The 24,047-nt window shown below is 44.0% G+C and overlaps 1 protein-coding gene across 3 annotated transcripts; it reads right to left on the bottom strand.

Moving 5' to 3' along the window:
- Nucleotides 1–5,292: 5,292 nt before the first annotated feature.
- Nucleotides 5,293–23,759, bottom strand: LOC124002196 (alpha-mannosidase 2x-like). 3 transcript variants are annotated; one of them, XM_046309543.1, is made up of 23 exons: nucleotides 23,146–23,759; nucleotides 20,222–20,376; nucleotides 19,300–19,557; nucleotides 18,965–19,109; nucleotides 16,912–17,083; nucleotides 16,373–16,500; nucleotides 15,911–16,084; nucleotides 15,465–15,651; nucleotides 11,941–12,118; nucleotides 11,612–11,814; nucleotides 11,220–11,402; nucleotides 10,974–11,088; nucleotides 10,680–10,750; nucleotides 10,432–10,597; nucleotides 10,037–10,273; nucleotides 9,654–9,776; nucleotides 9,272–9,520; nucleotides 9,046–9,187; nucleotides 8,416–8,549; nucleotides 8,078–8,155; nucleotides 7,560–7,754; nucleotides 7,316–7,429; nucleotides 5,293–6,985 (listed from the first exon to the last, which is right to left on the bottom strand). In XM_046309543.1, the coding sequence occupies exons 2-23, from the start codon at nucleotides 20,354–20,356 to the stop codon at nucleotides 6,833–6,835; spliced, it is 3,540 nt and encodes a 1,179-aa protein (XP_046165499.1). In that variant the 5' UTR covers nucleotides 20,357–20,376; nucleotides 23,146–23,759; the 3' UTR covers nucleotides 5,293–6,832. The 3 variants fall into 3 exon arrangements, with proteins under 3 accessions (XP_046165499.1, XP_046165516.1, XP_046165508.1); XM_046309560.1 differs by lacking the exon at nucleotides 8,078–8,155 and having other exon boundaries at nucleotides 23,146–23,758; XM_046309552.1 differs by lacking the exon at nucleotides 23,146–23,759 and having other exon boundaries at nucleotides 20,222–20,744.
- Nucleotides 23,760–24,047: the final 288 nt, after the last annotated feature.

Genomic DNA, 24,047 nt, shown 5'->3' on the forward strand with positions numbered 1-24,047 from the left:
CCTACAACAGGTGCACCATGCCTTGCTGTGGCTGTTCATCTCACCTACAACAGGTGCACCATGCCTTGCTGTGGCTGTTCATCTCACCTACAACAGGTGCACCATGCCTTGCTGTGGCTGTTCATCTCACCTACAACAGGTGCACCATGCCTTGCTGTGGCTGTTCATCTCACCTACAACGGGTGCACCATGCCTTGCTGTGGCTGTTCATCTCACCTACAACGGGTGCACCATGCCTTGCTGTGGCTGTTCATCTCACCTACAACGGGTGCACCATGCCTTGCTGTGGCTGTTCATCTCACCTACAACGGGTGCACCATGCCTTGCTGTGGCTGTTCATCTCACCTACAACAGGTGCACCATGCCTTGATGTGACTGTTAATGTCACCTTGAATAATTATAAATCAAAAGACTAAACAAAGAACGGTGTGTCTTGCTTACCTTGAATATAATGAAGACACTATACCTGATCTATCTTCTTCCTTAGATGTAATGGAACATAGGCCTACATCTGTGGAGTATCAGTGTGCTGGAGTTTCTTTACACCATAGTATACTGCTTTTCTCCATGCACCTGCTTACACAGTACAACCTTTTACAATAACTAACCTTAAGAGTGGCAGCTAGTCTTTTCTTTGGCTCTATTGGTGTCCTGTAGTTGGTTGCCTGCTTGGTGAGGTCTGGGCCAACAAAAGACAGTGTCCATCTCTTCTGCACTCATCCAGAAGTATCAGTGATGTTGGGGCACAGTCCAAGAGCAGCTCCTGGACAAGGTGGTAGCATTGCCCATGCTCCCTTCTCAGCACATCTATGAGATGCACCCATAACTACCACCTCCTTCCCTGTCTGCACCTCAATAATTCAAGGGAGACCAACTTCTGTTTTAGCAGGTGGTGTCTGTTTAATCCATGTTGTTTAGAAAAGCATGCATAAAGTATTTATTTTTTATTCAGTAAATGCATTGTTTATATCTAATACCAGTGTGGTTTGGTTGTGAAGTGAAAGAGACTGGCTAATTATAGTAATCAGCCTGCCATCATGTGTATTATTGGCATATGGGAGTCTGTAAGAGGAAAGCGCCTAGATGTGTAAAACTACAATTTGCATTTATTAAATGTATTAACTCCTGTCCTGGCATCACTACTGTAAAATATGCAATCATGTACTTACCCATGTATCTCGGTGCAATCAGAAGAATCAGAATACATTTCAACACGGTCACTGAAAAATGTAGGCAAGAACAGGCTCGAACATCGTCCCGCCCCCATGAGAAGTAATATTATTGGCTCAGAGTTTGATGTGATATTTCAGTGTCATGATCTTGTTTGGTGTGTGTGTGTGTGTGTGTGTGTGGGGGGGGTCCGGTTTGGGCATGTTTAAAAAAGTAAATCAAATTTAAAAAAGGAATAAAAAGTATTATGAAGACAACAAACACAAAAAAAAACTGAAATATGCAAACAAGAGTACATAAACCTAACAGACAGGGTTTGGGCATGGTGTCACACTGCCATAAATGCAAGGTAAGAAAAGTCACGTTTTGTCACACGATTTGGGACAAATCAGTCAAGACACCGACCATGATAAAGAGTTAAACAGTTTTTAAATGAACTCGTGAATTTGATTGACTATAGCTATGATCTCCCTTATATCTTAATGTAATGACATGAAAAAAATGCCTTATCAACAGCTGTAACAAGTTGTCTAGTGGTAGGAAATCCTCACTGGCACTATAGTTTATATACTGAACAAAAATTCATGCAACATGCAACAATAAAGATTTTACTGAGTTACAGTTAATCTAAAGAAATCAGTCAATTGAAATGAATTCATTAGGTCCTAATCTATGGATTTCCCATGACTGGGAATACAGACATGCATCTGTTGTTCACAAATACATTTTTATTTTAAAGGTAGGGGCGTGGATCAGAACTAGTCAGTATCTTGTGTGACCACCATTTGCCTCATGCAGCAAGGCATCTCTTTCACATAGAGTTGATAAGGTTGTTGATTGTGGCCTGTGGAATACTGTCCCACTCCTCTTCAATGGTTGTGTGAAGTTGATGGATATTGGTGGGAACTGGAACATGCTGTCGTACACGTATTTCGATGGGGCGGCACGGGGCCATGAATTATGATGAAACATGGTGATGGCAGGGGATGAATGGCACGTCAATGGGCCTCAGGATCTCATATCCTCACCATGGGGCCCTCTCTTCACAACGTTGCAAACCGCTCGCCCACACCGTTCCATACACATGGTCTGCGGTTGTGAGGCTGATTGGACGTACTGCCAAATTCTCTACAACGACATTGGGAGTGGCTTATGACATAAATCAACATTCAATTATCTGGTAACAGCTCTGGTGAACATTCCTGCAGTCAGCATAACAATTGCACACTCCCTCAAAACTTGAGGAATCTGTGGCATTGTGTTGTGTGACAACTGCACAAGTAGTCTATTATTGTCCCCAGCACAAGTTGCACCTGTGTAATGATCATTCTGTTTAATCAGCTACTTGATATGCCACACCTGCCAGGTGGGTGGATTTTCTTGAAAAAGGATAAATGCCTCACTAACAGGGATGTAAACATGTGCACAAAATGAAAGAAATACAATTTGTGCATATGTAACATTTCTGGGATCTTCTATTTCAGCAATTTTTTACATTTAACTAGGCAAGTCAGTTAAGAACAAATTCTTATTTACAATGACTGCCTAGTGGGTTAACTGCCTTGTTCAGGGGCAGAACAACAGCTTGGGGATTCGATCCACCAACCTTTCGGTTACTAACCACTAGGCTAACTGCCGCTGGGAAAAACATTTTACATGTTGCGTTTATACACTGAGTATACAAAACCTTAACACCTGCTCTTTCCACAAGGAGAATCCAGGTGAAAGCTATGATCCCTTACTGAGGCCACTTGTTAAATCCACTTCAAATCAGTGTAGATGAAAAGGAGAACGGTTAAAGAAGGATTTTGTCTTGAGACAACTGAGACATGGATTGCGTATGTGTGCCATTCAGACGGTGAATGGGCAAGACAAACAATTTAAGTGCCTTTGAACAGGGTATGGTAGTAGGTGCCAAGAACTGCAATGCTGCTGGGTTTTTTCACACTCAACAGTTTCCTGTGTGTATCAATAATGGTCCACTACCCAAAAGACATCCAGCCAACTTGACAACTGTGTGAAGTACTGGAGTCAACATGGGCCAGCATCCCTGTGAAATACTTTCGGCACCTTTTAAGAGTCCATTCCCCAACGAATTGAGGCTGTTTTGTTCTTCAACTCAATATTAAGGTATTCCTAAATGTTTGGTATACTCTGTGTATTTTTCTTCAGTGTAGAAAGACAACAGTTTTATCCGTTCGATTTGGGTGGATTTATCTTTATTGCGGCAAATTATGGAAACTGTTTTTCAAAATGATTATTGCAGAAAAAAGGTACGCGGAGTACGTGATGTCAACACAACTATGAAGCTCCACTACACATTTAATTCTAGACTGACTGCTAAATCAATTTTTAAACTATAGAAAATGATGTTTCTTTGCAGGATCGTTTTCCCGACTTTAAAGAATGGCTGAATTGCTTTTCTGGTTGGATGGATGCAAGTTTCACCATGACATGCACACAATATTGTGAATCTTGTGTGTCAGATTTCTATAATAGTTTGCTTTATAAGCAGAATGATTTCCATAATAATCCTGTTTACACAGACACATCTGACATCAGGCTACCCGATGGGACCTTGATAAATGCAGAAAATCACTAATCAAAATAAACTTACCACAGAGACCATGTTTCTGTGGAGATTATTAACAGCCTCAATGTAACAGTAGAACTTTAAACCGTCCCCTCGCCAATACCCGGGCGCGAACCAGGGACCCTCTGAACACATCAACAACTGACACCCACGAAGCATCGTTACCCATCGCTCCACAAAAGCCACAAGCTCAGGCCTAGCCCTGATATCAGGAGCCTGCGGCAAAAAGTTTGATGAAACAATTGAGACTGAAATGAATAAATCAGACATATTTAAGGACTTCCGGGTCAAACCCAGAATCAGCTGTAACTTCAACAGTAAAACAAAGCTTAAAACAATGTGAGTGAACCCTGAACACAGCAAATGAATGGTGAAGTCGCTTCCGTAGACTTCTTTCTCCTCACCGCGCTATAAAAGCCATTTTCAGTTTTCCCTCTCCCCGCTCAGACCACTCTGATACAGTCCTAGTAAAATGATAGGTAAAAACCTATTTTTGCCCATTTTAAATGGAAACCTATTACAGTAAGGTACTTAAATTGTTACCCATAAATGATTTGATATTGATATAAAAACGGCTGCATTGGGCCTTTAATAAAAGGTGTTAACATAAAGAGTTGGTTATAAGAGGAAAATAAGCAGTGGCAAAACACATTCCAAGTATCATATTTGATCTTTATTGTGTCTCCACCTTGTCTGCAATTGATTTCTATGCATCTTTTTTGAAACACACATCCAGGAAGAAACAAAAACTGAGGAAAACATAAAATTATTCCTTCATAAATTCCATCTTAAAAAATTAAAAAAAGTGCTACAACAAATCACATACAAGAGACAAGTCTACAGAGTGACTCAGACACAGACAGTAGGAAATAGAGGAGGAGAAAGGGACGACAGGGGAGAGTACTGTACTAGGTACAGTGGTAGTGTCATGTCATGGTAGAACATATAATCAGAGGGAAAAATGCAACCTGAAAAGTGATGCAGGTACATTGGTAATCTGGTGGTCCAGTGTGCTGGTACTTCAACCACACCTCTGTTCTTTTGTTGTCATATCAATAGAGGAATTGGCTACAGCACATACTGTATAGAACCAGGCTAGTGCCTGAGCATTGTGGAGTGAAATGTTGGACCGTAGGGAAGTGTGTTCTGAGGAAGGAGTGTAAAACACCAGGGATGTAGCGAGGGAGGTATAACAGAGGACAGCAAGGTGGAGAAATAGAAAAAGCCCAGAGGAAAAGTAGCATTGGACACTAGGCAGTGGAGGCTGGTGGGAGGAGCTATAGGAGGACATTGTTATGGATGGAATGGAATTTTAAAAAGGGACGTTTCAAACACAATGGAAATGACATGTTTGACTCCGTACCATTCATTCCATTTCAGCCATACCAAATAGATCCTCCCACCAGCCTCCACTGATGCTAGAAGAGGAGGAGAAACATCTAGTACGTAGAATGTATGCACACATGACTGTAAGTCGCTTTGGATAAAAGCGTCTGCTAAATGGCATATATTATTATTATTATTATTATATGGCAGAGAGAGAGTGGCCCGATATCAACATAGTGCATCTGCTATTACTGATGATTTACCTTCACCACCAAAGACATATGGATCATAGAGTACCTTCACCCAACCAGGGTCAAGGCTATAGAGATGTTTTATGATGAAAGCTGATAAATAAAAAAGACCACATATGCAAAAAGTACACTGGTTGTCTAAGTCAACCCTGGAGGACCCCTGTTAATGTCTCCACATAATTAGGTAGTGAAGGTTGAACCACAGTCCTCCCTGCCTGGCTTTGAAACAAGGAGATAAGGAAGTACGCCGATGCTCCATCATCACAACACAGACTCACTAATATGACGATTAGCAGTCCAGTGGTATGAACCGAAACCTTGTCCCCGATACTGCACTCTGGGTCTCACTACACACTCACTACTCCTCCGACATACTGCATCTTCACAGAAGTTTTCCACAGCAACATAACAATGTGTCATATGTTAAACACGAGGTATAGTCATCATAGTTGTATCTTCCACTGCATACAGGAGAGTACACAAGAACAGCTTTAGGAGAATTTAAATACAAACATAATTTAAATTCCATTCCAGGTCCTCCACTGCCAGCCAACTCATCAGGAAATGACAGCGTTGTCCAGACCATCTATAAGCAGGGGGGGGGGTGAAAGGATAGCAAGCCGTCCAGTTCATTCGACAATGATGACTGACAAAAAAGCAGTGTGAGGATTGGGATGTCTGTAGTGTGTGTGATCTAGTCACCAGTCTGGTAGTGACTACAGAGTGACTGTAGTGACCTGACATACAGTATCTTACAGAGCCATAGCTACTGAGAGAGAGAGAACACATTCACACTGCGAGTACACAGCTGCAGTCAGTCGGTTAATGCAGTCAATAGAAAACAATGAGCAGTGATGGGCACCTAATGGAATGAACAGTTCTCTAGTCCGCCGCAGGTAGGCTCCATCAGGATTATATATAGATTTTTTTTAACTGTCCACACCAAATAAAGCTTTAGAAATTGCACTCGTCGCCACGTTATTCCCAGGTCCTTATCCTTGTGATATTTACATTCAGTAGTTAGTCCAGGATGGGATACAAAAAAATAATCAAATGAAGTGATCTTACAAACTGAAAACAAAGTATGTTTGTGTTACTTGACATCACTACTGCAATGCAAAGGCAGAAGACCGCCAGTATCTGTTCTGTGATAAAGACAGCACCTGTATTATCACAAGCACAAAAGGTTTCTGGTTCTGAGATTGTCTGTGTCTGCGACAGCCATCTTCTGCCCCCTGCAGATAGAGTCTAGTCATGAAGGCTGAATTTACAGTTCAGAGTGTGTAGTGCGTGTGGTGTGTAGTTGGTGTGTGGTACGTAGTGTATACACAGGTTGGACCAGGAAGCACCAGCGTGGCCACCCCTCTGTGCACTGGGATGCAGTTTTCCTATAGAATAAAACTGAACAGAGCAGGACCAGGTGGGACCAAAACTGGTCTGGATGGGTCTTGTCTGGGCCTGGACTGGTGTGGAGGTGTGTATCTGGGCTTGGCTAGCGCAGTTTGAGCCTGAAGGCTGAGATCTCCATGGGCTCCAGGCTGACGGAGGAGTCGTTGGCCATAGGGGGGCTGGAGTACATCAGGGACAGCGACACGGGCTGGAGAAGCTGGAGGTCCAGGTTACGGAACAGAGACGACAAACCCAGCTGGAGGGATAGCCACAAGGAGAGAGAAGTAGAGAGAGACAGACAAATACACTTTGTGAAAGAGGGGTAGAGAGTGTGTTTGACAGAATAATCTTTCCAGACTACCATAATGACTCCAATTGCATGCATGTGCAACCTACAGTACTATCCAGTTGTGTCTGTGGTAAGCCATGTGTGTAACCTACAGTACTATCTAGTTGTGTCTGTGGTAAGCCATGTGTGTAACCTACAGTACTATCCAGTTGTGTCTGTGGTAAGCCATGTGTGTAACCTACAGTACTATCCAGTTGTGTCTGTGGTGAGCCGTGTGTGTGGTTGAGGACCACTGACCTGTCCCACGGTAGTGGTACAGTTGAAGCCGGGGTTGGGGGTCTCCAGACCACAGTCCAGACCTTTTCTATGCAGGATGAGGGCCGTGTAGGGAGACGGGGAGTGGGTGTCCTGCTACACGTCACACAAACAGCAAAGCAGAAACATATCAGCATCAATGGTAAACACACAGAACCCTACATGCATTATATCTTCCAGTATACTGACGCTCAACAAACAAGAGAATGTCTTCACTTCTAGTTACCTGGTGCTGGATGCTGCGCAGGTTGATCACGTGGAAGTCGCAGGGCAGAGCCCCTGTGAAGGGGGCGAAGGTGTGCAGGGGAGGGATGCCACGCTTCTTGGGCAGCACGGGCAGCGCAATCACCTCGTGGTTGAGGATGGCCGAGGTCAAGTGACTGAGTAGGGAGGGGAAGCTGGTTGGTCCACTGTCCACCACCTGAGAGGCAGAGAAACACATCACAACAGACAACACGGGTCATATCTGACAACTAACCCCATCCCACCGTGCTTAGCTTCAGCACTCAACACAGCAGGGAAGCTGCAGAGCTGAACAGCTGAAAACATTTATTTTAATTTTAAGCGCATATCCAATTCCAGGATGCTGCTATGGCAGACCTTTGAGCTACAAGGCAGAGGGCAGCTAAAACACAGGTTAAACTAAAGTGAAGAACTACAGCTATAGCACAGATTACACAGACAGACTACCAGCCAGCTACGGCTGGGGAGCAAGCAACCTCGCTGTTGCCGTGGCAACGTTACCTCTTGAGCACCGCCTCTCAGAGTGATTGTGATGAGCGAGTGAAACATGGAGGAGAGTTTGGCAAAGAAGCCAGCATGCTGGAGTGCAATGGAAGAGCAGACAGACAAAGATAACAAAAATAAATGAAAGGGGGTGACAAAAGAATGGAGGGACAGTGGTTAACAATCGCAGCATGAGAGAGATGAGACATTTTCAACAACTGCTGATAAACAGAATTCCTGGCTTACCCACTGTTTCCACTCAGACTATATTGGCTTCATTTGCTTGGATATGACACCTATAAACAAGATCCAGGAAGTTCCAGTAACTTCCATCTGAGGACTCTAGACTGACTGACCTTGTTGCCAGTGGACCTACTCTCCAGTAGGAGGCGGAAGCGGTTGGCAGTCTTCTTGTTGTCCTTCAGTCCCTGGCCCAGGCCGCGGTTATCATCTTGCATCAGCCGCCGGTCCAGAATCACCTCCAACTGGCCTGAAGTATGGAAAAGCAGAGACATGCACATAGAGCTCTATCATAGATCCTGGATATAATGCCATTTATGATTGACATTCCCATTGACGACTTCCACCATTCTAACTGGGTGGGGATTCCTATGGGTTGGGAGCGTTCAGACAAAGATCATAGCATTGTCTTCTTCAAATTGGGTTGCCTATGGATGGTCAATTGCATTGTCCCTGCCTCTGTTGTGGTAAAAAGCTGAGGTATGGGCTGGAGTAATATAACCAAATTCATAGACAGAGCTAAAGATGCAAGGACTGGCCAAACTATGATATCAAAAAGGCTATATAGTGTTTGTTACATTTACTTAGTTTACAAACATTGGCTTAAGACAAGCTTATATTTTGGGTTCGACAGTTCAAATAAGCACATGAGGCATTTATATGTGATATTCTTAAAGAGTCAATGGGTACATATCATTACTTCATAAATCTCTTAAATTGATGTAGCAACTGCAGTCCTTCCCTACCGCTCTCTAGGCTCGTGGCACCCAGGGCCTGGGCAGAGTGCAGGGTGAGGCGGTGCTGGCTGTCCTGAATGTAGGCCTGGCTGGCGATTGGGTAGAAGTTGGCCTGCAGGGGGAGCTTCAGGAAGCGGCGTCGGGGCTGCATCTGTGGAAACATTACAGTATCGAGGTACATGTTGAAGCCAAAGGTCAGACATTCTATAGTGTAAAGTGTGTGTTGTGGTCTGACCTGGAATCCGTTGAGGTCTGTGTAGAAGGTGTCGTCATTCTGGATGTCAGTGACCAGCCGCATGGCCAGCTCCTTGTTAGACTGTTCTCTGATGTCCACCATGGTGGTGACATCCAGAGACAGACCATCCACACCTGGCACATTGTGTATGCGGATGGTCTGTTGGAAGTGCTGGTAGAAAGCCACTACCTCAGAGAAAAGAGGTCCCTCCACCACACGCACCACCGGAGGCTCCTTCTGACTGTAGGGCTGAAAGATGGAGAGACAGTGTGTTTCTCTAATGGTTAAGGTTAGGATTGAGGCAGGTTATTGATCCAAAAATGGTCTACATGTAACGTACTGTATCTCTAGTAGAGGTAGGAGGGTTTTAAAGCTTGCACACCTTAGCCTTTCCGTCAGGCAGGAAGAGGTAAGCCCCGCTCTTATCCTTGGAGGACCGAGTACCATATGTCACAAACTGGATCTGAACCTTCAACTCCTGAGGGTCATCTTTGCGACGGATACTCTGCTCGAGAGAGACCATATTATACATTACACTTCAACCAACTGAGTCTGTGCTGCCTATTTGGAATTCATCAAATGAGAAAAGGGCCTTGGACGAATTTGATCATTTTAGTCAACTTTTAGGCTGAATTCCAAATCTGTTAGAGACTAAGCACAGTCAGTGGCTGCATCCCCAAATGACAATCGAGGCCCTTGGCCAAAAGTACTGCATTACATAGGCTACCATCTTGGCTGCAGCCAGCCTTCTACCCATCCACGCACCTCCAGCAGGCCTGTGGTTCCTGAGAAGCCCAGTGTGAGGGACTGGGTGGAGGTGTAGAAGGGTTGTGGGTCTGCCGTCTGGGAGCGGAGGGGGAGGGGATCCACGGCGTGGGCAGTCTGCCCCCGACCAGACAGCCTCAGCAGGGTCTCAGAGCGCAGCGTCATGGGGGTGTCGGCAGAGTCATACAGGTGGAACACAGCCAGGCCCAGGGCAGGCAGACGCACCATGAAGGAGGCCTGTAGACAGGACAGAACACAGTTAAAGACACACACGGCAGACAGACCGGGGCACTCATGCTACACCTAATATAATCAATTAATCTGTCAAATGAAGTACCAAGCAATGCCCATTAAGTAGCCATTGAGAGCACCACAAATTAAAACAGCAACCACACCTGGAAGACCTCTGCGCTCATCTGGCTAGCAGAGCTCCACTGGGCACTGAGCTGCACAGGGAGGGTCTGTCCGTCCTCTGTGAGCACCCTGACCCTGGCAGAGTTCACCAACACTGTAACCACACACAGCCTATCCTGCTCCACCGGGTTGAATAGCACCAGGTACCTGACGGAGAGACAGGGGGATATCAGTCACAAACACCGGACCCATGAGAGACTGTAGTGGGGCAGAGCGGGGGGGGGGTTACCTGGGTCCTGACTGGTCCAGTTCAATAAGAGTGCGCTGGGGCAGGGAGTCTTGGGTGGCACGTCTGTCATCCTATAGGATAAGGATATGAGTATGAGATTGTCAGTTGCACTGATTGCTTACACTAGAGAAGCACTGAGTAGTAGATCACAACTCCTTTCAACCACAGAATCCCATTGGAAAGTGACAGAAAAGAGAAGATAGACTTATATAAGCCATTGTAACACTGTTGTAATGCATTGTTAGAGAGCTCCATGTCATGAACAGGTTGACACTCCCAGTCCTTCTCCCTCACCGTCTCTAGGAAGGGTTCTGTCTGGTAGAAGCGATACACATCCTTGTTCTTCATCACTAGGAAGTGGGCTGCGTTAATGATCACTCTCTTCAGGCCCTGCAGGGAGTGCAGTAACCTACAGGAGAGACCAAGGACCAAGGACACATCATCCTAATATTCTTGAAGTTTGAGACATGAGTGTCTTTTATCAAACCAGTCTCCCCAAACCAGGCACATCTCTATTCTGCGTATCTCTTAGCTACTGACCTGTTGCCGTAGTCAATGACCACGTTCTCCTTGGCGGTGCCTGTGATGGCATCGTGATGCTGGAAGAGGGCGACGGTACGCCTTGCGTCCGTCAGCAGGGCGTAGTCTGAAGTGGGGTAGCGGCCCTCCATGCCTGTGTGGCGAGCATGAGCCACGGCAAGACTGAACAGGATCTCTGCCCCCCTTGGGAACACCACACAGGAATAGTTTAACAAAGACAAGTGAACCTTTGACAGTGTGCATGACAGGTTTCCATCTTCCAATTATTTAGCTTTTGAAAACTACACATGTGGCTAACATTGTTGAATTAACAACAGAGTAAGGCTCAGATGCCAACCTGCTGTTTCACAGGTGTATTAAAGCCATGTCTGTCAGATTCCACCTGGCCTTACCGGAGATGGGACTCCAGCACGCGGTCCATGCTCTTGTAAAAGGGCCGGGAGGTGTAGTAGCCGCTCCAGTAGTGGTCCTCGCGGTCTGCGTACGCAAAGAAGTCCCCGCTCAGCACCGGGTAGTCTGGGGGTCTGGCACCCTGGGGCACATTGTTGGCCTTGTAAACCGCAGTGAAGTATTCGGTCAGGGTCCCAAACTGGGCCTGGAGACATACAGGAACACAGGTGAGATTGATGTTTAGAGAAGACATTTTTAGATTCAATCAAAAACTAATGTTCAATAACTAACAGACCAGAAGAGCCAGAGAATTGTGGGCTTGGTCTCTGACCTGCACGTGCATCTCGGGGTGAGAGTTCATGTAGTCAAAGAGTCTCTGGTAGTTGAGATACTGCTGGTCCCACTCCAGGGCCTTGTCGTAACGAAAGTCATCTCCTAGTGGAACCAGGACCACCTTACTGCGGAAAAGCTTGGACTTCTTTCGGTACTGGTCCAAGAGCAGGTGGGCCCTAGGGTGGAGAGAGATTACACACAGATTAACATCACAATTGTGGCTTGTGGGTACCAGTATTACAGGATTCAAAACAATAAATTCCTGAACAGTGCTTGCTTTAGAACAGTGGTTCCCAAACTTTTTACAGTCCCGTACCTCTTATTAAAACATTCAACCTCCAGCTGCATACCCCCTCTAGCACCAGGGTCAGCTCACTCTCAAATGTTGTATTTTGCCATCATTGTAAGTCTGCCACAAACACACACTAATATAATACATTTATTAAACATAAGAATGAGTGTGTTTGTCTCAACCCGGCTCGTGGGGAGTGACAAAGGACTCTTATAGGACCAGGGCACAAATAATTATATAATACTAATCAATCATTTTGCTCTTTATTTAGCCATCTTACATATAAAATCTTATTTGTTCATCAAAAATTGTGAATAACTCACCACAGATTAATGAGAAGGACGTGCTTGAAAGGATGCACAGAACTCTGCAATGTTGGGTTGTATTAGAGTCTCAGTCTTAAATTATTTTCTACACACAAGTCTGTGCCTGTATTTAGTTCTCACGCTAGTGAGGGCCGAGAAGCCACTCTCACATAGGTACGTGGTTGCAAAGGGCATCACTGTCTTAACAGTGTGATTTGCCAAGGCAAGAAACTCTGAGTGCAGCCCTATCCAGAAAACTGGCAGTGGTTTCTGATTAAATTCAATTTTCACAAAACCGCTTGTTGCAATTTCGATGAGGCTCTATTGTTCTGATATTGGTAGTGGACTGGAGGTAGGGCATGAAAGGGATAACAAATCCAGTTGTTTGTGTCATCCATTTCAGGAAAGTACCCGGGGAATTGCGCACCCAGCTCACTCAGGTGCTTCGCTATATCAAATTTGACATTGTCCGTAAACTTGAGTTAATTTCCACACAAAAAAAAAAAAATCATACAATGATGGAAAGACCTGTGTGTTGTCCTTGTTAATGCAGACGGAGTAGAGTAGAGCTCCAACTTCTCAATCATAGCCTCAATTTTGTCCCGCACATTGAATATAGTTGCATTGAGTCCCTGTAATCCTAGATTCAAATTATTAATTTGAGAAAAAAAAAAAATCCCCACATAGGCTAGTCGTGTGAGAAACTCGTCATCATGCAAGCGGTCAGACAAGTGAAATTTACGGTCAGTAAATAACACACTAAGCTCGTCTCTCAATTTAAAAAAAACGTGTTCTTTGCTCTTTGATAACCAGCGCTCTTCTGTATGTTGTAAAAGCGTTACATGGTCGCTGCATAATGCAAAAAATACACAAGAGTTCAGGGGCCTTGCTTTAACAAAGTTAACCCTTTTCATTGTAAAACATCTTTCAAGCTGTCAGGCATTCCCTTGGCAACAAGAGTCTCTCAGTGGATGCTGCAGTGTACCCAAGTGGCGTTCGAGAGCAACTGCTTGCACGCGCGTTACCACTTCCGCATGTCTCCCTGACATGGCTTTTGCACCATCAGTACAGATACCAACACATCTTGACCACCAAAGTCCATTTGATGTTACAAAGCTGTCCAGTACTTTAAAAATATCCTCTCCTGTTGTCCTGGTTTCCAGAAGAGGATGTCTTCCTTAAATTGACCCCCCATAAACATAATGAACATATACCAGGAGCTGTGCCAGGCCCGTCACGGCTGTTGGCTCATCCAATTGTAACGCATAGAATTCACTGGCTTGTGTGCGAAGCAGTAATTGTTTCAGAACATCCCCTGCCATGTCACTGATGTGCTGTGAAAGTGTTGTTTGAGGAAGACATTGTCTGTATAGTTTTTATGGCCTTTTCCCCCAGCTTTGTCCCAACCATATCCACGGCAGCAGGAAGAATGAAGTCCTCCACAATAGTATGGGGCTTGCCTGTCCTAGCCACTCTGTAGCTCACCATATAAGACGCTTCTAGCCCCTTCTTATTAATGGTATCTGCTGCTTTTATACATGTCTTACTACTCAAGTCATCTTAATTGTCGCTCAAAAAAATCCTGTGGTTTATTTTTCAATTTGGTATGTTTTGTTTCTAAATGTCTACGCAACCGTGAAGGTTTCATCGAGTTGTGAGATAGTCCTTTTGCACATATAACACACAGTGGCTGAGGAAAGGCACTACTCCCAATATAAGTGAAACCCAACTCAATGTAGTTCTCATCATATTTGCACCTCTTCGATGGTCCAACATCCCTGTCTGTTTGGTGCTTTCCCGGGTTAGGGGACGACGGTAGCTCGTCGGCTGCATCAGATTCACAACTGTCAGTGTCCATGCTAGCTGTGCTAACAATAAATGTAGAATTACTGATGCTAGCATTGGATGTGCTTGTGGAAGCAGAATAACTTGTGTCATATATAGGTGCAGGTGTAGTACTGCTGGTAGTAGCAGTACTACCAGTAGAGCTGGTATGTGTCTCTATGGACGCAGGCCTTACAACAAAATGAGAAGCAGCTACGTTTGGTTACATACGGACCGTTAAGTGGAATTCCCGCGAGAGAGTAACGGTTAATGTGATTGGATGTTAATTATTTGACGAGGCTACCTGTATTTGACATTGTGTTGTTATTTCACTGAACACTAGATGGTTTAATTGTATTTGTGGCAGTAACACGAGGCCTTTCAGGCGAGAGAAACCCCACCGAAATGTATAGCCCCGCTGGAAAATATAAATGGACTGTTTGAAAATGTGAGAAATAATAATAATAATAATAATAATAATAGGTATTTATTATTTTAAATGTGAATCACATTTTTATTTGGCATACCCGACGGTTTGGGAATATCTGCTTTAGAATATTGACATTATTGGCAATAGCAACGTTTCTGTTTAGTGACCTTGGTCAAAGCATACATTTAATGAAAAGGAGAAAGCTTGCAAGCAGTGTGCAGAAATGTCTTCTTTTGAAATGCATTACATATTCAATCACATCTCTTAGATGTGTGAGTGCATCCCAGTGCAATGCCAGTGTTACAGGACAATAGATGACTGTACATGACCTTAGAAAATGGATTATATATATAAAAAAAGGACCTTTAATGGAAAAAGGCAATCAATAGATTTCAGTTAGAGAACTATTTTCTATTAGTCTCTCTCTGGAATATCTGCTTTGTAGAATTCTATGAGGCGTTTCTTTTTTCTACACAAAACTAGTGATTGACAAGCCAGTAGCATCTTTCCTGTATTTCTGCACCCACACCCCCCTGTTCTACTGCAGAGCTCTGACATCTCCTCACCCCCAATCCCCCACACAGTCCCTGGAAATGCTCCTTGACCCCACACCCCCCCCCCCAGCAGTGTGGTGTACAAGGCCCCGGGGAGGCTCTCTCTGCTTGGCTCACCTCTCTGCCACGTTGGCCTCCACCACGGCCCGCGGAGGAACCTTCCAAGGACAGTTGACCCGGCCTCCTGGGAGCCTCTTAAAGTCGAACTGGCAGCAGATCTTGGGGTCCGGCCCGCAGGTGTGTGGCACGTCATAACTGTAGAAGGGCATCATGTGGCAGAAGATGTCCGTTCCCGACTTTTGGTCTGGCAATACAAACAAAAGGAAGAAAATAGTTGACTTATTTGTAGTTTGTGAATATAAAAAGTTTAATGTAAATACAAGCAAGGAACACAGTTACTGTTCTTTGTTCAAACTATAAAATTGGCCATTGCCACATTTCCCACAAACTCAATTTGACTTTAAAAGACAGTCCAGAGTTGCAGCGCATTCCAGAGAGAAAAGCACATTATGGTGTAAATAGATGAGATGGTTTTCCTGGGAGCAGACCAGCCAGCCACTGACCCCAGGCCTGCCTCCACATGAATTCCAGGCTGCGGCTGGAGGCAAAGTGCTTCTTTATAGAGTAATGGACCCTCTGGATGAGCATGCTGGTCAGGTTGGCCCTCTTCAGCAGGTAGGGCATGGTGGCACTATGGCCAAAGGGGTCCACAGCCCAGCCTGACCGGGGGGTAACACCTACAGTAGGGCACAGCACAGGAGGGTTAACATCATGGAAAATACAACAGAGCATGGTGCACAGTTGATATGTCATCTTAAAGGAACTCAAACAGGAACAGAAGACATAACTACGTCCAAAGTCATACAGGATTTCACACAATATGCACAAAAGGTGTCGTTGCAAAGTTATCCGCTCAGAGTTTGAATCAGTTTAACTTTCAAATGCTTCCGCTCCAAACCTTAGGGTACAAAGCCCCTTACATGAATAAGAAAAAGTGTCTCGGAGAGGGCAGACGTGTCACTTACCTACGTTCTTCTCCAGCCACTGATGGCCTTCTATGAGCTGGTCGATCATGGCGAAGTAGTGAACGTTGGCCTCATCACTCATCACCCAGCCTCCAGTCACCATCTCCAGCTGACCACCTAGGATTAGCCTGAGACATCCACACAGTAGGGAGATGAGAAAAAGCAAACTCTTACTCCAAGCCACTGCATTAACCAGAAAGCAGGCTATGTCAGGAGTATCTAGTCTCTATGACAAGGCAGATGTGAAGCACATTAGTTAATTACTGTAGATCACCCTGCTAATGTGGCCTGGCAGGTTGTTTACAGCCTGTGATAAGTGATACTGAAAATATACTGTTTTGCTAGTTAGGTAGACATTCACAGCTGGACGAGTTCCTCATTACAGAAAACAACTGAAATCAAATCTACTAAGACCGGCACTATTGACTCTTCCCCCATGTGGGCAATCCTCAAAAGACAGCTCAAATACTTTAAGGAAGAATCCATTTGGGCAGTAGTAAGATGCCTGATAGCTAGTACTGTGACTGTGAGACACTTACTTGCGCATGGCTTCCTGCTTGTGCATGTCAGCACTCTCCCACCACTTGGCGAAATAGGAGATCTCAGACCAGATGAACTTCCTGCGTGGGTCCTCAGTCAACTTCACCAGCATGTTGTTGAAGATGTGCTGCGTCTGGTCTGTGTAGTACTTATCAAATGTCTTTATCCAGCCTGCCGGGATGGGAGACAGCAGCACAGAGGTAATGAGCAAAACAATACAGATCAGGAGAAACAGGGTCCTGTTCAGTAGGACTGGCAGTACGGACGCAAAACGCTTCAACTGAAAACGGGAGTTCCTTATTGGAAAAGTTCCTGAGGTAGGCTTTGGCTACCTCCCTGATTCAAAGCATTTATGGGTCTACAAAATATTTATTTATTTTATCTTTATTTAACCAGGCAAGTCAGTTAAGAACATATTCTTATTTTCAATGACGGCCTGGGAACAGTGGGTTAACTGCCTGTTCAGGGGCAGAACGACAGATTTGTACCTTGTCAGCTCGGGGGTTTGAACTCGCAACCTTCCGGTTACTAGTCCAACGCTCTAACCACTAGGCTACTATTGTACTGTACCATTTCCTATATTGTATTCTGGATTGTGCCATGACAAGATGAGGGGTAAGAGCAGGTCAGCAGTACAGTACCATACAAAACAGCTGTGCGGTATTAAAAATAACACCCGTTTTATTATTTAAACAGAACAGAAACTGTGCCTTACAATGAGCCACCTTGAATGCATTGTTAAAGGATGAGATGCATGTAGCAACGGATAATGTAATACCTGCTAATAATTTAACAACATTGGCATTTAAAATGTAATAAATGCTGATAATGTGATAAATTGCCAATAATGTAGTAAATGCTGAATGCATAACTTAAAGTTTTTGCGTATGAAATCATTATTACATTATGCATTAATTATTACAATATAAAGTGGGTTTAAAAAAAATACACAAATGTAATAACAATTTAAAATTGCTTTCTTTAAAAGCATGCATATTAAGCATCACACACTTGAGGAACACTTTGCATTCATTGCCACAACAAACTTGCAATTTGAAGACACCTTGTAGTCATGTGATTATCCAAATTGTAATGATCACAAAAATATTCAACAGGAGTTTCACTCCTCCTTATCCCAGGACTGACCAAGCTACTTTGCCTTAGAGTGCAGATGGAACCACTCATGTCAGACTGATTCACTCACACACACTAAACCCATTGGTTCGGTGCCAAAAACTGTGTTTTTTTCCACTACTGCCTTAAGTCATCTTAAGAGCCTCACATATGGAAGTTCTACATAGTGAAAGGGGCCTTTTACCATTGCGTTGTCTGCAGGTCTTGTTATGACTCTACGCCAGTCCTGCCATTAGACCTACTTCACTTTACCTGCAGTCTTGTTAAACCTTAAAAGGTCTGGCCTGGCTTTTGGAGGACATCCCAGTACAAAAGAAAAAAACAGCTTTAGCGTGATTCACTGACAAGTCCCAGTGGTCTCTCATAGCTCTCCGCAGACCCAAGACTAGCTGTGAACATTTACTCAGTGACACCTTAGTAATGAGTAAAGTCAATTCTAATTCAAATGGAAGCATAATGAATGGCCATTCCTGTTCTTGAGTGACAACCTGCAGGATCTACCACTGTCAACAAGTCAATAACTGTCAAGTTAGCTAGCGGGCCTCACACTGGCTGTAAATAAATCTAATGGAACTGTCAATCTCTGGCTAAAAATCAAATCTTGTGCCAAGTAACAGACATTCTAATCTAAAAATAGCCTAGACGTTGGCATTCTAATGTAATTATGTCACTCCATTTGTCAATCCTGTCATCAGCAGGTAATAGCAAAACATTAAAAATGTATTGAATTGTGGTAAGAACCAAAAAATAAAAGGTCTTCCCTGTCACTAGGCCTCAATCACACTTTGCAGTTTTGAAACAGCAAGGTAGATCTACTACCTGACCTCATCCAATAAGAAACCCTAATTTTCATTATTCATTTCATAATGTTTTGCTAAGGTGTGCTCTGAAGAAACTTGCTTTTGAGGCATGCCTCACCTGGGTCGTTGTGAGAGTGAGGGACCACAAACACCTGCAGAGGCTCACTGTCCCACTCCCCAGGCTCATAGGTGATCTCAAAGCCCTGCTTCCACACACCCCCATCCACATTGTCAAACTTCAGCAGGGAGTACACGTCCAGCATCTGGAAGACAACAGACCGAAGTTGGCAAAGTGGTGAGGGTGGAGAGAAGAGGCAAATCACATGAAATCGGTAATCTCTCACCTTAAATGTGTCACGTAGACAAGAGACAGTGTGTTAACAATTACATACGCATATGGCCTACTGATGGCCAACAGAACAATACCCAGAAAGTCCCTGGAGAGCAGCTCACCTGCAGGTCGGTCTGTCCACGGCGGCCCTGGGCAAACTGGCAGTCCTGGGGCTTGACAGAGAGGAAAGTGGGGCGTCCGTCAAAGGGCAGGACCCAGGAGCCGTTGGCACTGCGGAAAGGCAGCTGTCCGCTGGGGGACACAGCGCCGGTGTCAGTCAGCTCCAGGACAGAGTCCTTGATGTGGCTGATGATCTGGTGGTTCTCCTCCAGTAGCTGCTCCAGCTGTTCAATGCGGTTCTGCAGAACAGAGATCTGGCTCTAGAATGCAGGAGGAAAAAGGCCCCGGGAGGAAAATGGAGATGAACGTCACAGGAGGAGCTAAACATGGCAAGCAAGTCTATTTGGATGGATACACTACTTCACTGTCCCCTCCTCAAAGGAAACACTGTTGTGAAAATCCAGGTTGTTGTTCACTCAAGCTGTTGCAAATCCATAAATGAATAAATAAAAGCAAACAATTTATGAGTCCTATTTGAGGCAAATGCCAAAAAACAAGTTTAGGCCAACATGACAAAAATCCTGTCAGAAACAATTCAATCCAGGCTTCATTATTTACACTGTTGCTGGAGCAGGTCTTCAGGTCACAAATATCAGCACAGCTGTGGTGGCTGGGCATCTCTACACATGGTGTGTTTATGAAAATAGCTCAATGCCTCTCAGAATACAGTACAAAATAAATGGATAAATGAATTATTTAAACATGTATGCATCTCACCAATTAGGCCCTAGAGTATTATACGTTTGATAATTACAGCTTTGATGTAACTCAAATTCAAAGGAAAAGTGTTCATTAAACTTGAAAAAGGTACTGCCTCTGGCTTGTAACAGCACACAGATGTATCACAACAACGTGGTGTTTGATTGCAGACAAGGGTTGAGACTAACAAGCTTACTAGTGGTTCCATGTCTATAGATGGCTTACCCTTGGGAAGTTCCCGCCGCCGTTCTGTCTCCTTGCAGGGTCGTGTTGGACTCTGTCCAACATCAGGTATAAGGAGAATACTGCCACACAGAATATGGCTCCTCCACACACAGTCACCTGCTTCTTCAACTTCATCCTTTAGCCTGTAGAAAAGCCTTTTGAGGGGCAAAAATAAATAAATAAATACCTTGACTTGTAGTTCTTTACCTCCAAGATAAGCGGGAATGGTCCTTAGTTAGGACAGAGTGGAGTGCAGTCCTTGGAGTGCAAAAAGTGCCTGAAAGTGACCGGCAGGACCAGTGTCAGCAACAGTTCCCCAACCTTGCCTGCACTCCCTTAGACTTCCATTAACCAGAACAGTCAGGGGCGGAACAGTTGGCAGAGAAGGTGGATGTAAGGGTGTAGGTGTGGTGAGGGACATAGGGTACTTAAATCAGCAGTAGCTGGCAAGCAGTCTGTCAGCTCCGGCCAAACCACAGCCGGGCTCCTTCAAAGTGGCCCTTGTGCTCCCAACCATCCAAACCTGAGATTTGCGGAGGAGGGGGGGGACACAAAAAAACAAGCACTAAACAGCGAGGGCTCAAACAGGGAGCCTACTGTCTCCGCAGTATGGTGTCTGTGTGTGTGCAATCCTTTGGTCCAGTCCAACTCCCTGGGCTGTGTCTAATTCTTTAGCACTGGCAGAGTCCCCTTTCAATCTGGTTGGCTGCCAGGGCATAGCCATAACAGAAAGCACATGGCTTCAGTGGTGCGGAGAAACAGGGGTGAATGAAGAACTTGGCTACAGGTACCACCAGCTCTTTAGATAGTCTTTTTCGCTTGGCTCAAAGCACTCCAGTATGAGACAAATGTCACTACGATGCTCTCTTTGACAAAGCCTAAGCATATCAACAATGGCAAAAAAAAAGACATTTCCTTGGTCACGTTTGCATCATGTTTAAATTATGTCCTAGGGTCCTTTTCTGAAGCCGGAGGGTAATAATGTCCGTTTAAGGAAGCATGGCCAAAAAAAACTATGTAATCCTGCATTTAGTACTCAGTAAAAGGCTGTATGCAAGTGTGTAGGAGAGGGGAGTCACAGACAGATCTTGATAAAGAATGTATACCAAGAAGCAAAATAACCATGCTGAGCCCAGTGGCCTGGATTTCAGGACGCTTGCTAGCTAAAGAAAGACAGGTGTTCCTCCTTCCAACAGCAAATCCTGTATGATCATAATCCTATCAACTAACAGGCTGTCAGTGACAGCCTTGCCATGGGGATTTGTGATGATAAGACCCAACACTTACACTGGCTGCAAAACAACTAAATGGTTCCCAATTCAAAAATGATGTGTTGGGCCATCTGTGCATGATGACTAAACCTCTCCTAACATGGAAATGACAGGCTCCAGTGATATTAGCTAAGTAAAGTATTCTGCCTTTAATATAAATGAGCTTGCAATCTTTGCTAGGAAAAGTCACTGTTGCAAGCTCCACATTTTGCAATACATAAATCACTACATGAGGATATCAGACTCCAAAGACTAGATTTGATTATTTCCCATGTGTGAGCTTGTAAGAAAAAGATGGGCCACTGACTGCTGATTCCCCTTCATCAATACAGATGATGGAAACCGAAGTGGTAAAGAAATATCAGTTTGTGGAAATGTATCCTTGTTTGTCGAACCTGTAAATGAAAACAGCAGCAATCAGTGAAGTCAAATAAAGCTCCGGGATAGTTAATGTTGATTTACCCGTGTGTGGGATGAGGTGTGAAGCAACAATAACATGGCAACTCAATAATTCTTCATCTTTCAAGCAAATAAGTATCAATATAGCTAGCTAGCTATCAAGATCTAGTGACAGTGACAAATATATTTTTCGATGCTAGCTAGCTAACTTTACTGAGAGAATCTATGCATACTCACGTTACCCCTACCTATATCTACAAATTAACACAATTACCAGTACCCCTGCACATTGACTCGGTACAGGTATCCCCGTTATTGTATTGTGTAACTTTTATTTTATTTATTTTTACTTTAGTTGATTTAGTAAATGTTTTCTAAACTATATTTGCTTAAAACTTAAAAAGCATTGTTGGTTAAGGGCGTGTAAGTAAGCATTTCATAGTAAGGTCCTGTTGTAATTCGGCACATGTGACAAATAAAGCTTTCATCGGATAGTCAATGTCATTGTATTTTTAAATGAGCTAGGTAGTTCCAAATAGGATACCATTCATACACAGGCATAAACTATGATTCATGCAGTCATGCCTGACAGACAGCTAGCTATATTAGCTAGGATCTACAATGACAGGTTGGGTGGATTTCCAACAATTTGAGTGTACCCTAGTGTACATACGTTTCAATCTGTGCTGCGAGTCAACTCAACTGACATTAGAATAAAAAATACATTACATTGCAAGAGCTACATCAGCTAGCATCATTTGAATGAACAATCTACATCACCATGGCAATCCAGCATCAATTGACAGAACATTCCAAATTACCATTTAAATTATTGCATCGCAATACCTGGCAGTCACTGCGAGTGTACCTATGAGTTTACCAGTCTACTTGTCAGGGTTAGAGTGTCCAAGTCCGTTCTATTTCTATGGGTAGGCATTTCTCTGTTACCATAACAACTTAGCTAGCTAGTTAGCCTGTCTGTTTCATTTGCGCCTGTTAGCTAGCTAGCTAGTTAGCTAGCAGGTGCTGTTACATTACTGCATTAGCAAGCTTGCTTCAGCAATCCTTTTGCCACTGGAGTTTGCACTCATCTCTGACTGACTGACAGCTGCTGGGCACAATCCCACGGCTCAAACACTGTAAGGTTTGCTAGCTAACGTTACGTTAGTTATCTGACTACACAACCAGTTCGCTAGCATTAGCCTGGCTACCAGTAACTAGCTAGCTAGCTCAGTGTCTAAGAAATCAACCTACCAGTCAGAGTCAAATCATCCCGAATATCTGTTTTCAAAAGACATTGACGTTATGATGCCCGTGGACGGTTATCCATAGCTACCGAATGGTTTTCTGTTTCGCCGTCAGCAATAGATTGGATATGCGTGTCAGAGACGAAAGAGGAACCGAAATATCCCACTCCCTCATTTTTTTCTTTCAATGAGGTGAGGAGGAGGAGTCTACCGACGTGTCCATAAGCGACTTCAGTCACCATTCATTTTCTGGTTTCAGGGTCATTCAAACATCGTTTTAAGCTTTGTTTAGCTGGTGACATTTACAGCCGATTTCGGGATTGTATATCGATTCTCTCTCCTTAAATATGTGTTATCTGATTTATTCGTTTCAGTCTCTGAAACTTGTAATCAAACTTTTCGCCTCCGGCTCCCGATGTCAGGGCACAAAACAAGTCTCCTGAATTAGCCTAGTGCGCCCAGCTATATCCTTCCCGAGTTTTCCTTGGCTAAACTAGCTGGCTAGCGGAACTATGCTAATCCTCACTGCCAAACTTCATAAATACTGCACCCTCAACTTCAAAAGTAATTTGCTAGTTATACAATAATTAATCAAAGAAATTCGCTGGAAAGATCTTGAAATTATTTACTGTAAGAAAACGGTGGCGAAGGACATCATTACTACTTAACGCGGATCTAAGTTCAGTTTTGATATCCACCGGCATTGACGTAGTGTTAGCTGGACGTTTCTGACTGGTAAAAATAATATAATATAATAATATATAATAATAATATATAATATAAAAATATATAATATATGCCATTTAGCAGACGCTTTTATCCAAAGCGACTTACAGTCATGTGTGCATACATTCTACGTATGGGTGGTCCTGGGGATCGAACCCACTACCCTGGCGTTAGAAGCACCAT

Source organism: Oncorhynchus gorbuscha, linkage group LG02 (genome assembly GCF_021184085.1).
Source record: "Oncorhynchus gorbuscha isolate QuinsamMale2020 ecotype Even-year linkage group LG02, OgorEven_v1.0, whole genome shotgun sequence".
NCBI lineage: Eukaryota > Metazoa > Chordata > Actinopteri > Salmoniformes > Salmonidae > Oncorhynchus > Oncorhynchus gorbuscha.